Source organism: Tasmannia lanceolata, unplaced genomic scaffold, assembly GCF_043159265.1.
Source record: "Tasmannia lanceolata isolate RefF3 unplaced genomic scaffold, GAP_Taslan_0.1 ptg000012l, whole genome shotgun sequence".
NCBI lineage: Eukaryota > Viridiplantae > Streptophyta > Magnoliopsida > Canellales > Winteraceae > Tasmannia > Tasmannia lanceolata.
Window position 1 is genome coordinate 29489997 of NW_027518689.1, and position 17432 is coordinate 29507428.

At 40.2% G+C, this 17432-nt stretch overlaps 1 protein-coding gene across 1 annotated transcript in view; it reads right to left on the reverse strand.

The window, feature by feature from the left end:
- Nucleotides 1–3480: 3480 nt before the first annotated feature.
- Nucleotides 3481–17432, reverse strand: part of LOC143887815 (Nucleotidyltransferase family protein) — a 42313-nt gene continuing 28361 nt past the window's right edge. The window contains exons 5-6 of the mRNA XM_077392007.1: nt 16844–17040; nt 3481–3953 (exon numbers count right to left, since the gene is read on the reverse strand). Of these exons, the coding sequence (XP_077248122.1) occupies nt 3743–3953; nt 16844–17040 (408 nt within the window). The 3' untranslated portion in view covers nt 3481–3742. The remainder of the gene's footprint in view (nt 3954–16843; nt 17041–17432) is intronic.

The following is a 17432-nucleotide window of genomic DNA, read 5'->3' on the forward strand; positions in this document are numbered from 1 at the left end:
CTGGGCCCTCTTTCATTGTATACGATGTTAATAATGGCACACCCTGGCTGGATAATTCACCTCTCTTTTGCATTGGTTTTGGGATAAAACTAAGAATTGGTGGGCAACTCGGGTTAAATTTCCTGAGATTCAAGCTATGCCCTCAACATAAAATCGGATCGGGTTCAGGCCAATTAAGCTCATTTCTTCACAAAAATTTTAACTTCAAATTACCTGAATTGCACATTTAAGAGCGAGGTATCAAAGTCAGCGATTCAAGGCTCGAATAATGGGGTACCGGCATCAAAGCCATTTAGGCTTCATAACAATGGTCAGGGATATTGGGGCAACTAAACAAGGGTCTCAATAGGCGCTTGGGGACCATTCAGGTTTCAAGAGATTTCGAAAATTATCCACCAATGAGAACTCTTTAGGGTTTGTTTTATTTTGGCACTTCGACTCAACTTTAGAAATGTATTCGATTTTGGGGAAAAGTGTCAGGTCAAAATGGGGTGTCTACAAGGCTATGTCTAGTCTAGTGCAACTCATCGCATACATGAGACTGCCAATCAGTTTAGAATAATCCAACTGATTCACACTGGCTCCTTCATTAGGTCTAAGCTTTTTGGTATAATCAAATGGTGTCACAATTGATTTACACTCACTGTATCCCCATGTAGAAAGTAGTTTATCAATATAATGGGCTTGGCTAAGAGTGATCCATTGCCTTTCAAAACTTACTTCATACCAAGAATGGTGTCTACCACACCGAAATCTTTCATGTCAAATTCTTTAGCCAACATTGATTTCAGGTCACTTACTACAGAGAGATCGGAACCAAGAATCAACATGCCGTCTACATACAAGCAAATAACTGCAACCTTATTCGACACAGAACGTAAGTAAAGGCATTTATCTGAATAACTGGTCTGAAAACCAAAGCACTTTACTACCTTGTCAAATTTTTGATGCCACATTTTATGTGCTTGTTTAAGACCATACAAATATTTGTTTAACTTACAAACTTTATGCTCCATTAAGGAAAGTCGATCGTCTTTACATCCATTTGATGACAACATATTACTCAACAGATGCCAAAGCAAGAAGAATTCTTATCGTGGATAAATGACAGACCCGTGAATAGACATCAAAGTAGTCAATCCCACTGACTTGAGTATAGCTCTTAGCTACTAAACGTGCTTTATACCGAGCTATTGATCCGTCAGGATTAAGTTTCTTCATCAAAATCCATTTACAACCCACAGTCTTAGCCTCTTTTGGCAATCGACTAGATGTCAACTTTAATTTTGTAACAGAGAGCTCATTTCATCATCAATGGCTTTTGCCCATACCAAAGAGTCCCTAGATCTCATCGCTTCCTTATAGGATGATAAATTATTATCTAAATAGTAGGTCATAAAGTCATCACCAAAATTCTTGGGTACTTTACCTTTTGTAGAAACTCTTAAAGGTTCTGATTCAGAAATCAGTGTAGGACGGGTTTCAGAAATATTTTGTTCAGACTCTACATTCGATTATGTAACCATCTCAGTATCGCCAGGTATGGTCAAACTATGATCTCTGAGAAATTTATTCTCAAAGAATACTGCATCTATAGATTCTACAATCATATTGGTTGATAGATCCAAAAACCGATCAGCAACACTATCTTCTGCACCACCTAGATAAACACAAGTGTTGGTTCTAGGTCCTACCTTAGGTCTCCTAGGGTCTTGTATCGTGACATAAGCAATACAGCGCCAAGTCTTAAGAGTGTCATATCTATAAGGATATTTATGCCATATCTCATAAGGAGTCGAGGTCAACTTAGACTGTGGTACTCTATTCAGGATGTGATTTGCAGTTAAAGCTGCTTCTCCCCAATAGTTAGTAGGCATGCTAACTGTCAATAACATAGAGTTTAACATTTCAGTTAACGTCATGTTCTTACGTTCAACTATGCCATGAGATTGAGGCGAGTAAGGAGCAATAGTTTCAAGTATTATGCCCTGAGAGGCACATAATTCCTTGAACTGTGTTTTACTTTACTTATTAATTATCACATACCATGCAAAAATAATTTTTGAACTAGGATGTATTTTCCTTTTACTTTTTTATTATTTTTATGTTTTTTTTTATACTTATTTTGGCAGAAGATGTTTGGCTGTATCCACTGATGTGGACTGAATGTTGCAAGTGAAAGGGTCCTAGAAGCTTTTGGGTAGAGACTAGTGAGCCTTTTTTTTTTTTTTGATGAGGAGTGAGCCTTAACCAAATTACTCAGTAGCTGTAATAGAAGTAATTAAATAAGAGTTCTAGGTGAAAAGTTAATAATTATTAGTCCAAAATCAACACTCACTCTTCTTTTTTATGAATGGTAAAAAATTGAATTAAGAGAGAAACCAAGGGGACCTGGGCCATTGAGAAGATCAAGAAAGTACAGCCAACATAACACAAATACAAGGACATAAAAACCAAGCACCAACATCGACCCTAGCCAAAAGTTTCCAAGGACGCCCTACCCACTCCCTCCTAGAAACTATTTGGTGTACGTTGGGTAGAAATCAACATTGGCTTTGCTATATTGGAAATCAACACTCACTCTTACTGACATTATCAATATTTCCACCCAAAGTACAGCAAATACTTTACTTAATTTACAAGAAAATTACATGCTAAACAACCCCTAAAACTAAATAATAGCCACGGGTCTCACACTTAGGTCCTGTCGGATTGCAGGAATTTTATGGAAAAATCTTGGAAAGGAAAAATATTTGTAAGAGTTACTACTTTTCTTACACACGGAAAATGATTACCTGAACTAATCCTATTCAACTTTTACCTAGAGGGACCTTCAATTTATAATAATACATGTATAAATTAACCATAACCATATCATTTCTCTTTACATCGTGAAGTGAAAAATCTTCCCAAGAATGAATTTTCCATTAGAAATATTTTTCTTGCAATCAAAACAGGACCTTTAGGATGAAAAGTCATGGAATCTTTTAAATTCTATAAATTGGTTTCACGGCTAAACGCCATTGCATCTAGCGTTAATTCCATTTGTTAGCTATTTTTCTGCATGTGTTCAGTGCCTAACAGTTATGCCAAAAGCCCCAAGGCTGGTGGAATGCGTTAGGCTAGGCCCTTAAACCACTAGGCCATTAAACCACCTAAGATTGTAACATTCAATCGACGTCCTCAGCAGCCCACTCTGTGACATCTTTCACTCTGTTCTCCAGGAAGCACATTTCACAGGTCGTTCCTTCCGTGACTCTTAACACAAGATGTAATGTTGGCTCTGATACCAAATATTAGGTACCTGACCAATAGACTTCCTCTCCCCCTCTTTCTCCTATCGTTGGGCAATCTCTAGAGCTCAATTTACGAGGCAACATAAAATACATTTGGAAAATTGTCATATGATGCAAAAGGTACAGATTTGAGAAGATTGTATCCTGTGAATAGTGAAGTAGCAGCAGAATGAATAATCATTCCTTAAATAAGGTGGAATAGATTCAAGGTCTATCCCGTTTGTGCATTTTCATAATAATGTTACCACATCAGAATTCACTTCATCCTACCCCAAAAAGAAGACAACCATTACTAAAGCAGTAGAGAAACCTAGCTCAGTAGCTGTACAGAATCATGGTTTTCTTTACAGGAATTTTCTTGAAAATCCTCACACCATAATTACATATTACGAATAAAAAGAACTTTACAAGCCGGGGGACTGTAGTTACAATTAACCCCAATCAAACTAACTAGAAACATAGGGCTCAAAGAGAGTGACACTGGGATTTGGATCATGTTGCAGTATATATGCGGCCCGTTCGAATTCCTGCCGAAGAATTGTTATGGTATGCTTGTCAACGACCCGGCCCAGATCGTGTGAGGTCTCGAATGGATCTTCGATGCATATCAAATGACGGTCATTCCCTATTCGCCTTGTCCAGTCTTTCATGCGTTTGCTGTATAAAATGAAGATCATCATATGGGTTAGTAATACACCATATCGGTTAGTAATACACCAACTTTACAAAACCAATTTTGCTGGAACTGCATAGCAGCTCATGTTTCAACCACGGAATTTTACAATGAAAAATAGAAGGATATCAGAGTACACCACTGAATCCGCAAGGATCCTTTCTGCGAGTATTTTGGAACATGGAGTTTGTTCCACTCTAAATGCCAAATGGAATGAGAATTGGAAAGTTCCTTTTAATTAATTTAATTAAATGTTTATATGCAAGTGGGGCATGAATGGGAAGTTGATTTGGGATATAAAATGTCTCAATGCATCATCAGACAGTTTCTGGCGAGAAAACCCGTGAATTTCCTTTCAGGACCTATATTGAGGAAGTGGAAGGACCGAAGGAGATTATTTTTAACAGTGTGCCTGCCAACGGAGAGAAGAATGTGAAGGTGTTGATCCAATTGACAAGTCACTGCGATGAAGATGCCGGCACTGTAATAGATGAATTTTGGACTCAGCATCTCGATCGTGGGGTTTGGCTCTAGACTCCGATATGAACACTAAGCTTCGAGCATTTTTATGCATGTATAAGCTCAATGCATCAAGCAGTAAGTAAGATACTAATTTTGGACTTCACAATTACCCTTTTTTCATGCCTTTCACAAAAAAAGCCAAGTAAAAGCATATGTAAATGGAACTTGTCCTTGTGCTTCACTTGGGTAAAACAAAATATGTAACCTTCAGTTTGATAGTGTCTGTTTATGTCAAATCCATTGTGCCACAGAGTCCAAAATAAATAAACTTACGATGATTAGGTATCCAACTGCCATTAAAGAAGCATAGTTGTTTGTTACCACAAGCTCCTTTCTGACATCCGCAAACACCCTATCAAGTAACTGAATGATAACTTTTGTCCGCGAGTTGTCTAACACATCAATGGATTCCCAAAAAATCTTCCCTTGATGACAGTACACTGTACACCCAAAAATTAATATAACTACTACCCTCTGATCTGTCCAACTGTCAAGCATGATACTAAAACCATATGTCCTTGTAGTTTTATAACTATCCAAACAGAATTTATGGTTTACTTCCTTCATAGCAGCTCCATCTCATGATACGTTGTAGGCCTGTAACTACCCAAGAGCCTCAACAATGATCTTGAAGCTCTTCAACTTTATTGAATTAAATACTTACAAGTGTCTGATAAAACCAATGACAATACAAATATAGACCCACTTCATATGCTTGTGATTCACAAAATTAAAATGCCATCTGTATCTCAATTTTCAATCTCTTAGTAAGAACATCTAATTTTGGCCTGCAAAAGAAATCAATAAGGCATTTATGATGCGGGTTTTGAGTTAACCACCATTGACTGCACTCCACCAATTTGTCCGTGCCACTCATAGTGCCTCCTATCACAATCTTCATGATCATCGTGCTCCCAAAAGATTTTCTCAAGGGGCTCCCTCCATTTATTCTTCTAGGTGGATTGTTTTTTCTAGCCTCCTCCACATTTTTCCCATATAATCCTCCATTTGTTTTTTTACTGTGAAGGGAAGCCTTACGAACAGGATGTGCATTTCCTCTTATCTAGCTTGGGTGTTACTTGTATGTATATTCGCCTAACAAACAAAATGCTAAGTTTTTCCAAGACATACATACTGAATCAGATAAGGCACATTTGCTTGTTATTGTTGAGAGTAGGCTAATTACATAGACCCACTTATGCGGGGGCATTTCTGTACTTTCCATGTAACCCTATTATATATATATATATATAATCATTTTCGTGTGGGAGAGAGATATACAACTCTCTCTCAACTCTTCTCCACTTCTCATCTCTTCTCTCATGGAAGATAGGATACCTCTAACATGGTATCGGAGCTAATGGTAGTGAGAGTCAATGATCGTGAAGATGCGACGAGACGCGCCACTCACACCATCTGAAGATGTGACGCGACGAGATGAACCCCTTCTCCACTCTTTTTCGGTTTTTCAATAAAACCTAAACCTACCCTTATCCCTAATCTTTCTCCACCACACAACCTTAACTGTTACCCTAACCCTATGCGCCCCCTCCCTCAACCCTAAACCTAGCCGAAACCTTCCTTTTTTTAGTTTTTCCTCATTCTACCCTAGCCGCCCCCGCTTTATAGACCTTCCAATAATTTTCGCCCAACTATTTCCTCTTTTTCCCAACCCAAAAGTCCCTTTTGTGGCAGATAGTAATCGTGCAGCTCAAATGAAACTTCTGTGGCAGATAGTTGATGATAGGAGGTCTCTCTGGGTTAATTGGTTCAGATTAAAGTACCTCAAGAAAAAGAACTTCTGGGACAGGCCAATGCCATCGAAACCTCCCTGGGGGTCAGGAGCATTTTCAATTGCAGGGACGTTGCAAAGAAACATGTCTGCTATATTATTGGGAAAGGGAAAGGGATTAACTTCTGGACGCAACCTTGACATCCCAATGGGCCGGTTTGTGATCAGATTTCGGAGGGACATTTGTATAATCTGATGAAACTAACTACTATTGCAGAGATGCAGGAGGACGGAAGCTGGGACCAATTCCAACAGTTCCCCCATCTTACCCAACTCAAAGAAATCATTAAAACCGGGATTTATATGAAAAACTCTGATGATCAGGTGATTTGGAAAGCTTCCTCTGACGGGAAGTTCTCCCTCAGATCAGCATGGGATCAAATCAGGGAGCACCACCCCCCATCCCCTTGGGCCAAAACCATTTGGGGAGGAGGCCATATCCCTGAGCACAGCCTCGTTACCTGGCAAGCTCTCAACAATCGTCTCAGCACTCGAGACAGATTAGGCTTCCTTGGAGCAAACAGAGATCAGAACTGTCTCCTATGCAACACTGGTACTGAATCTGTCAATCATTTGTTCTTTCAGTGCTCCTTTTCAGCTTGGGTGTGGAGATCCATTCTGGGTGGAATCTGATTCGCTTACTGCTGTAAATGTTATCAATGAGAAGTGCTCTTGTCCCTGGAAGGCAATTCAAGTGTTGGTGGAAATCAGGGAAGTTCTAAGTCAAATGGAGACGTGGACCGTTAATCATGTTTGAAGGGAAACCAATGCTGCTGCAGATTTCCTCTCTAAACCTGATTGCTGCTATGAAGGAGAAGACCTTCCATGTGATAGTTTACCCAGTCAATTGTTGGACATTATTATTGCTGATTCCAATGGGACCCAATATATTCGATTGTAGATCCGTTTATGGATCCCCAGTCCTTCTTGGCTGTTGGTATTGTTTTTGGGAGATTGTTCCCTTTTTGTTGGCTTTCGAGCCCCCCTAGCTTTGTATGGTTCTATTTTCTTTTAATATATCTGGTTTGGGGTCCTGCCTAACTCCAGTTTACCCATAAAAAAAAAACAAAAAAACAAAAAAAAGTCCCTTTTGAATAACAACCCTAACCCTAAAAGTTCCTAATGTAATTTTTCTCTCAAACCTAACGCTACAACCCTCCCTCACTCATCAATTTTCTCTTCTTCTTGTGTTGATATCATCTCTTAACTTCGCGTTCTATTCAAATCAGTCTCTATCCCACTCTCTCTTTATGTTCTAAATTTGTTTCTTCTTCTCTTTTATTCTATTATTGGTTCCGGGACGTTGGTTGGTGGTCTTCTTTTTCTCCTATGTTTGTTGGGTATATTAGACCCTTTGTTTGTCCTGAAACCGCATCTTGATGTCTTCAAAAGTGATTGTTAAGTGGCTTTATCTGTGGATTTGTAAGTGGTGGTGATTGTTGGTGATATAAGTGCACGCCAACTGTTTGATGAAATGTCTGAGAGAATTTTTGTTGGCTTTGATAGTGATCGATTGTACCTCGTTACTTGTGTTGTTGGCGGTGATTGGTTTGTAGTTGGTATTGGTGGTGACATTATCTATAGGGTCTTCTGTTAGTGACATCGTGGTGGATCTATGTTGATATGTTGCTGGTGAATTGATTTTATGGTCTTGTTGGCGATTTGGTGGTTCGTTGTTTGTGCTGATAGTGGATGAGATTTCTGTTGATAGTGGTTGGCCGTGATCCATATGTTGGAGTATGTTGATGGTTTATGATTCATCGTGAATTGTTATTGGAAATTTCTTAGTGTCCGTCTTTGGAGGTGATCGGTTCTTGTTGGTTGATTGTTTCTGATGGAGTGTTGTGTTGTTAGCAACTCTGATTGATGTAGTTGCACCCTCTTTGCTCGTGGTTTGTTGGTGGTTCGTTGCTTCTACACTTTTTTGGTTGGTTGCTTTTACACTCGGTGTTTGTTGGTGCTTCGAAGCCGCATGATGTTTGTTGGTGCTTCTCCATGATGTGTGTTGTTGCTTTGTGTGGATTTATGCATTCAGTGGTTGTGGTAGTTTGCGTTGCTTTACGACTTCGTCGTTCTTTGTGGCTTGCCATACTCGTTGCCATGGCCACCCCTTCGTGTTTTATCAGAGCCGTGTGATGTTGTGTGGCACTATGGTTGTCAGCTTTGTTGTTGTTGGATGATCGTGTTGTACTTGTCGATTGGTCGTTGCTGGAACCATGGTTTGAAATTTTGGTTTCGGCATAAATTTCGGACCTAGCCGAAATCGAAATTTCAACTGCAATCCCAAAATTTCGGCCGAAATTCAGTAAAGAGGCACGAAATGTCGTTTTTTGGGACCAAAATTTCGGCTGAAATTTGGTACGGGAACAAAAAATTAATATTTTTTCCAAAATTTCAACGAAATTTCCTAAATTTTTGCCAAAATTTGGTAGGTTTCGGCCGTTTCGATTTCGGCACGTTTCGGTGTCGGTCTCGACTGAAATCCGAAATTTCGGATTTCGGTCGAAATTTCAAACCATGGCTGGAACTACCGCCCTGTTGGTTGGTTGTTATTGTTCTATTGGAGACGTGTTGTTCGGCCGGTTCTCCTTGTTGTGCTTTGTCACTTTGGTGTGCTTTCTTGTTGGTGGTTTGTTGTTGTTTCCCTGCTGGGGCGCTTCTGTTATGACTCTCTCCCCACGTTCAACTCCGACATGTGTTGCTGCTTAGTCTGGACATGCTCATGGCTTATGTAGTGGTCGCTCTGGTAATAGTTCTGGTTCGGGAGGGCTGTTGTTCTGGTGGTCGTGGCTCTCACCATTGTACTCATTGTGGTCGGGATGGCCATTCCGTTGCCTTTTGTTATGATCTTAATCGTGAGTTGCACCCCCATCGGAAAACAGGGGCAACTTCTGTTGAAACGTCTGATAGTCCTGCTCCTCCTCCACTGTCCATCCTGAGCCTGCTGGTAGTGCCACCTTCGCTCCATCTGTTAGCCCACCCTCTTGCTCTGTCTCTTCCTTTAGGCCGTGGCTTATTGATTCAGGTGCCTCCCATCATATGACTGGTGACTCTGGTATTCTTTCGGCCTTTCGACCTTCGTCGACTGTTACTTCTGTTAATTTAGCTGATGGGACCGCCTCTCCTGTCTCTGGAGTTAGGGTCGCCTCTCTTTCCCCTAGCATCTATTTATCATCTGTCTTATGTGTTCCTCGTTTCCCTATTAACTTACTTTCTGTTAGCCAATTGACTAAGGATCTTTATTGTTCAGTCACGTTTTCTCCTTCTACATGTGTTTTTCAGGATCTAGTGACTGGGAGGACGATTGGTTTGGGCCGTAGAGTGAACAACCTATATTATCTGGATCAGTCGATGCACACTGTTGCTTTAAGTGCCTCAGATGATGCCTTTCAGTCGCACTATCATTTAGGGCATCCCTCTATTGATACGGCGCGCCGATCTGGCCTTCTCTTTGGTCATGTTACATCCGTCCGCTGTGAGTCTTGTGAGTTAGGTAAACACCATTGTGTGTCATTCCCACCTCGATGTGTGTTCTCTAGAGCTTCTCGTCCCTTTGAGTTGGTTCACTCTGATATCTGGGGTCCCTGTAGAACCTCCTTCATATATGGTTACATATATTTTATCGTATTCATTGATGATTATTCCCGTCAGACTTGGTTGTTTATGTTGAAGGATCGTAGCGAGGTCTTCTCTACTTTTTCACACCTTTTACCATGAGGTGTGTACCCAGTATAGTTGTTCTGTTCGCTGGTTGAGGACTGACAATGCCAAGGAATACTTTTCCTCGTCTTCTGGTTTGCGTGCCTTGACTCTCATGGTATCCTTAATTAGTCTTCTTGTGAGTATACCCCCGCACAATGGGGTGGCCTAGCGGAAGATGAGAACTTTATTAGACATCACTCGCATTATTCTTTTTCAGATGAGGCTTCCCAAGACTTTTGGAGTGATGCCGTTCTTACGGTATGCTTCCTTGGGAACCGTCTTCCATCTTTCGTGTAGGGTGGTCGTTCTCCTTTTTCCATCCTTCACCCTTCGGGTGATCCATTTCCTTTGACACCCCGTGTTTTGGCTATCTATGCTTTGTTCATTGGTTGTCTCCTGGGTTCGATAAAGTTGACACCCGTTTTGAGCGGTGCGTCTTTCTTAACTACTCTCGCACACATAAAGCGTACAAGTGTTACAGTCCGACCCTTCGGCGTGCCTTTGCCTGTGCTGACATTACATTCTTTGAGGATAACCCTCCTATTTCTTGCCCACTGCTACTGGCTCTGTTCCTGCGTCTGGGGTAACCTCTTCCATACCTATTCTTGTCATCACTAAGTCTGGTGTACCTCCTTCCTTACCCACATTACCTTAGCCCTGTCGTCATTGAATCTAGAGTACCTCCTACCTCACCTAGTCCAATCGTACTGCCCCGTCCAAACAGGTGAAGGTTTATACTTGTCGCCCTTGCAGTTGGTGTCCACTGATAAAGCTGCTCTATCTTCTCCGCCACCTCACTTCGATCCACCTGCGGATCCGCCACTGATCTTCCGTCTACTTCTTCTGGTCCACCCACTGTTCTTCACGTAATTGTTTCTTCTTCCGCACCTGATGATGCTCCTATGTCATCTCGTACACGTTCTTGTTCTATTCCTCATTCCATTTCTAACGTGGTTTCTTATGCTCGTATGTTTGCTACTTATCGTTCATTTTTGTCATTGGTATCCTCTATTTCTATACGTCGTTCTGTTGCAGAAGCTTTGGCTCACCAGGGTTGGCGAGCGGCAATGGATAAAGATGGGTGCACTGCATTCTAATCGCACATGGCAGTTAGTTTCCCTTCCTTCTGGGGCTCAGGCAGTGGCTGTAAGTGGGTGTTCGCAGTCAAATATTTACCAGATGGCACCGTGGAAAGATTGAAAGCTAGATTGGTTGCCAAAGGATACACACATGCATATGGTATTGATTACACGGACACACTCTCCCCAATGGCTAAGAATCCTTCAATCAAAGTTCTGATCTCCCTTGCAGTTAACATGTCGTGGCCGCTCTATCAACTGGATGTCAAAAATGCATTCTTGCATGGTGATATCCAGGAAGAGGTTTACATGGAGCAACCTCTCGGGTGTGTTGCTTAGGGGGAGATGAAAAATGATGTCAGTATGTTGACCAAGGCATTGTACGGCCTTAAGCAGATGCAGACTGGATAGGATCTCCTACAGACATGAGATCTACTACCATCTATTGTACGTTTGTTGGAGCCAATTCGGTGTCTTGGAAGAGCAAGAAACAAGATGTTGTGTCTAGGTCGAGTGTGGAGGCAGAATATAGAGTCATGGCCTATACAGGGTGGGTGCGAGTTGATCTGGTTGGGGTTATTTATGTCCTCATCACCTGCTTCACTCCATTGTGATAACAAGTTAGCTATCAACATGGTTTCGGACCGGACCGAAACCGAAACGTACCGAAACAGAAATTCCGAAACTTAATTTGGAGAATTTCGTTCAAAATTTCGTAAATTTCAGGAATTCCGTCGAAATTTATAATAAAATCTTAATTGTTTATTCCATTAAAGAATTTTGATCAAAATTACCGAAATTTCAAGCAGCCTGAAATTTCGGTAATTTCTATCGAAATTTTGGTAATTTCGATCGAAATTTCATCCAAAAAAACCGGGATTTCATGCGTTAATACCAAATTTCGGCTAAAATTTCGGTTTCGGATAAGTCTGAAATTTTAGCCGAAACCGAAATTTAAAACCATGGCTATCAGCCATTCGTATTGCCCAGATCCAGTTTTTCATGACAAACACGTAGTGGTGGACTATCACTTTATCCTTTATAGGATTCAAAAAGAAGAGATTTGCACAGCGTTCTCGAGGTCAAATGATCAAATATTAGATATGTTTTACCAAACCCCTAAGCAAAGCAAGGTTGAGGGACTTACATAACCATCTAAGCAAGGTTGAGCGACTTACATAACCATCCGGGGATGTATGATATATACATTCTAGCTTGAGGGGGAGTGTTGAGAGTGGGCTTATTACATAGACCCACTTATGTGGGGCTATTTCTGTACTTTCCATGTAACCTATTTTACACACACACACACACACACACACACACACACACACACACATATATATATATATATATATATATATACAACTCTCTCTCAACTCTACTCCACTTCTCATCTCTTCTCTCATGGAAGATAGGATACCTCTAATTCAATATATTATTCATTAAATACAATAAATATTATATGTAAAATATGAAATCCAAAATCTAAGAACATCTTTACTTCTTTTATTGCAGCTCCTTCACTTCATGATATGTTGGAGGCTTAAAACCACCCAAGAGCTTCAACAATAATCTTGATGCTTTTCATTTTTATTTCATTAAATGCTACATGTGTCTGATAGCCCATGGCGTTACAGATATTGACCCATTTCATATGCTCGTGATTCTCAAAATTACAATGACACCTAAGTTACATGGATTTTTCAGAATCGGAGAAGTACCCATGTCAGACAGCTATTAGGTGCCAATACTTTAGGATTCGATGCGACACTTCCAGATCTCTTTAATATATATATTTTTAGATAAATCAATTTTACAATTATCACATGTTTTGAGTGTTATCTATCTTATATGAAAATAAAACATTAAATTTACTAAGCTACCAAAATTCTGAATATGTAACCATATTAGCATGTAAAAAAATTAAAATTAGCCGAATCCATGAATCCTTTTTTGTTTTTTTGAGGTTGTCAGAATCCAATACTCGATACCAATGTTGGATTCCGACACTTGTATCCATACCCATGCAACATAGAATGCCATCTGTATCTTAATTTTCAATCTCCTGGTAAGAGCATCTGATTTCGGCCTGCAAAATAAATCAACAGGCCATTTATGGTGCGGGTTTTGTGCAAACCACCATTGTCAGAACTCCGATTTGTTGGTGCCACTCAATTGCTCCTATCACCATCTTCATGAAAATCGAACTCCCAAATGATTTTTATAAGGTCTCCCTCCATTTTTATTTTTTTTCAATGGTCAAAATTTCATTAAAAGGACCGAGATGGTCAAAAAATTCAAAAAGAAAAGAAAAGCTCCAATGCTATGTACAGGCAAAGCAAAAAACACAAACATAAAGATCAAGGAAGGAGAAAGTCACATTGCTCTAAGGACTCCAAGAGAACTCCTCTTATAGGTAACTTATCAGCTACTCCATTGGCCGATCTTCTATCAAGCCGGAACAAGATACTTGAAGGACCCACTATGTCTTTTATCTCATTAAAGAAGTCCGCAAAACGCCATGGAAAGATTTGAGAGCCGCTTAACCACGGGATCACATTAAGTGAATCTCCTTCTGCCACCACCCGATTGAAATCTTCTCCCAATAACAATTTGATGCCTTGATGGACCGCCCGAACTTCCACCTCACTAAAGTCCGCCACTCCAATAGGCCTTGAGAAAGCCCATCTCACCTCCCCAAACTCATCCCTAAAAATATCCCCTATACGGGCTGGCCCCGAATTACGAAGACTAGAGCCATCAAAATTTAGCTTGAGAAAACCCCTCTCCGGCGGCTTCCAAACCTGAGCTACATGGGTTTTGATCTCAACGCTAGCAAACACTTCCCTCCATCCATTCCACAAATCAAAGGTGGAGACAAAAAGGAAACTAGGAAGCGTTTTAGCCCAAAAAACTGTGAGCGCCATCACCTTGGAAGATGAGAAAGCCACGCTTTTCACATGACCCTTAAAAATCCTTGCCTTTGTTTTCCCAAAGAATCGAAATTGCCGCTAGGAAAAAAATATGCCAAAGAATCTTCCCTTTTTTTCACCAAGGGGAGAAATGCCAACAGTCCAATACTTGCAACAAATCCTTGGGGAAGACCCAAGAGATTCCAAATCTCTCTAAAATGCTACACCATACCTCCCTGGCCATCTTACAATGGATGAGAAGATGATTTACTGATTCCCTATCTTCAATGCAAAGAGCACAATGATCTATAATCAACATCTTTCTTTTTCTTAAGAAGCCCACCGTCTGAATACGCTCAAGAATGGCAGCCCAACCAAAAAAGATAACTCTAGGCCGAGTAGGGATAGACCAAATTCTAGCAATTCTAGGAAAAGCAGGACAAGGCACAAGATGATGGTAAAAAGACCTAGTAGAGAACTCCCCGGAAGAATTCCAAACTCATACCCTAACATCGGAACCATCACGCTTTATATAGCAACTCTCGAGCAAATCGAACAGCCTGGTTACCGAGGGAAGCTCCCTATAAAGAAATTATGTCTAGATGCAGGGACCAAACAACCCTGCCCTCACTGCGGACGAAAAAGTCTTCGACAAAAGCCTCCTTCGAAGAAGACACTACAAATAAGTCCGGGAACAATTCCATCAAAGAAGAAGCGCACACCACTTATCAAGCCAAAACCTGGCACGATCCCCGGTGTAAACTCTGAATCTAGTACCAGCACGAAACAAGTGAGAAATACTCAGAATATCTCGCCACATGATGCGCCCTTGCTTAGAAAACCTATCCTCCGATTCTCAGTGACAAACTGCCGAACCATACTTGCTATCAATAACTTTAGCCCAAAGAGAAGTCGGCTCCTCCCCATATCTCCAAAGCCATTTCCCCATCAAGGACATATTTACTTCTTTCACCTTTCTGATCCCGAGGCCTCCTGCTGCCTTTACCAGCAAGCAAACCTCTTTCCACCCCACTAAGGGAATACCCTCTTCTCATCACTTCCACCCCACAAGGTCTCCCTCATTTTATTCTTCTAGGTAGATTTTTTTTTTCATTTTCCTTCACATTTTTCCATATGATCCTCAATTTGTTTTTTGACTATGAAGGGGAAGCCTTATGAAAAAGATGTGCATTTCCTCTTATCTAGCTTGGGTGTTGCTTGCATTTATATTCGCCTCAAAAAAGAAATACCAAGTTTTTCAAAGACATACATACTGAACCAGACAAGGCACATTTTTTTGTTTTTTTGAACTATAAGGCACATTTGCTTCTTCTTCTTCTTTTTTTGAAAATGGTAGCCAAATATATTAAAGAAAGACCGAGATGGTCAGAGTACAGCGAAAGAATGAAAGAGCAACATAAATAAAATGCAAATAAAGAGGGTCACGGAGGGAGACAATCATAAAGGGCTAGAGAGTCCTTGAAGGCTTCTCTAGCTAAACCATCCCCCATCTGATTAGCGGAACACCGCACGTGAACAAATACGACCTCCATGGAATCCACCCAGTCGTACAATTCATCGAACCACCTATCAAATCTCCATGGGGGCTTTTGAGATCTTTTGAGCCATCAAATAACATTGGAAGAACCCCCTTCAACTACTATATTATTGAAACGTTTTTTTCGTAACAAGCTCCAAACCTTGATGCATTGCACGCGCTTCTGCTTCTGTGGAGTCCGTCATCCCGATAGGGCCCGCGTAGGCTCAAAGAATCACTCCAAGCTCATCTTATAATGCCCCCAACTTCAGCAGGACCCGGATTTCCCAAGCTTGAACCATCAAAGTTGAGTTTTAGATCACCTGAAGGAGGGGGGCTTCCAATCTTGAACTATTTTCTGATTGATCTCTGCACTATTACAAACATCTCTCCACCTCTCCCAAAGCACATTTGCTTTTTATCAATACATTATTCATTTAATAAAATAAATATTGGCTACTGATCACTGATATTCGCACTGCCAAGTTTTGATAATAAGACCAACTCACCTTGTCTTCTATTATTTGATCAGCTGTAGAAAGCCATTACAATTCCCGAAAAGCTCCCAGCCACCAATAAAAAAGAAAAGATAAGGTGAGTTCGTCTCAATAAATGCCAGAAACATGGTTAGCATCTTATGCATAAAGGACTACGTAAAATGCAGTTTGATAATGTAATTGAGGACATTAACTGGATTTAAAAGCCAAAGAACATTTATCATCAGAAAAGCTTTCTTCATTTCAGAGGTCCAGAAAAGAAAGAACTTGGTCCTACAATAAAACAAAAGGTAATCTCGGGGGGCTCCCTCTCCTGTTGGATATAGTATAGGCAGGAGAGGCTTCAATATTTCCTGTATTTTCCTTTAGAGGCTATTAAATCCAAGGCGCCTGGGAACAAAGGCACATGTTTCATCTGAAAAAACTGGATTGACTAGAGAAACAAATAAAAAGTTCCGTAAACAGATTATGTCTAATAACAAGAACCTCACAGAAACATAACAAATGACACATAAATTATTGCTTTCAGATATTGTTAACTCTGATACAAATTTTTTCATATAAATGTAATGACTAATAATTGCACTGTAAGACCTGACATAATAGAGAAGTACTAATACTTGAAGCTTCATCCATATGAGTAACAGAAGACACAGAACGCATAATGCAAGTGATAAGCAACAGTTCCAACCACAATCCACATATCAGGCTTTCATAGTATAATCAGCGAGTTTTTTAAAACATATCAATATAGGAAACCGACTAGTGGACTATCCAAGGTTACTTTGTAGAATTTAAAGAAAGTATCAACGATTACCAAGACACCTCACCTAATAATTCTTCCGGTGCGAACAGATATGACACCATTTACATAATCATTGTGATTAGCCCAGTAATCAAAGAATGCCCACAGCAATTGAGCAATGCTTTCCGTGTTCTGAGCACCAAAACCATGGAGGCTCTCGACTTGATCGAAATAAGCACATTCAATATCATCTACAGTTACCCGATAAGTTGCTTTCATTTCCTGAAATAGAAACAGCAGCAGAAGTTAGAGAGGAATCAACAATGACTGCTTACACAAAAGTAATATACAGTCTTCATGACATTAAAGAAAGAAAAACAAATTGAAAATAATAAGATTCCAGTGCAGAAAACTATTATTAAAATCTGCAGATCTTAATGAAAACTAACATATATAAACCTTTAAAATTTGGTGGAGAATAAAAATTGAATATTCTACAAGTGTCACCAGTAAGATCAACATAGAGTGACTAATGCTACAACCATCTATTGGACCCGTGCTACAAATCATCTGTCACCCTAAGCTACACTTACTGGAATCTTTAGTCTTCCCAATGTGGCCTTTCAAGACATCTGTACCACCTCAGATTTGACCTAACACTCCAAAAATTGCTA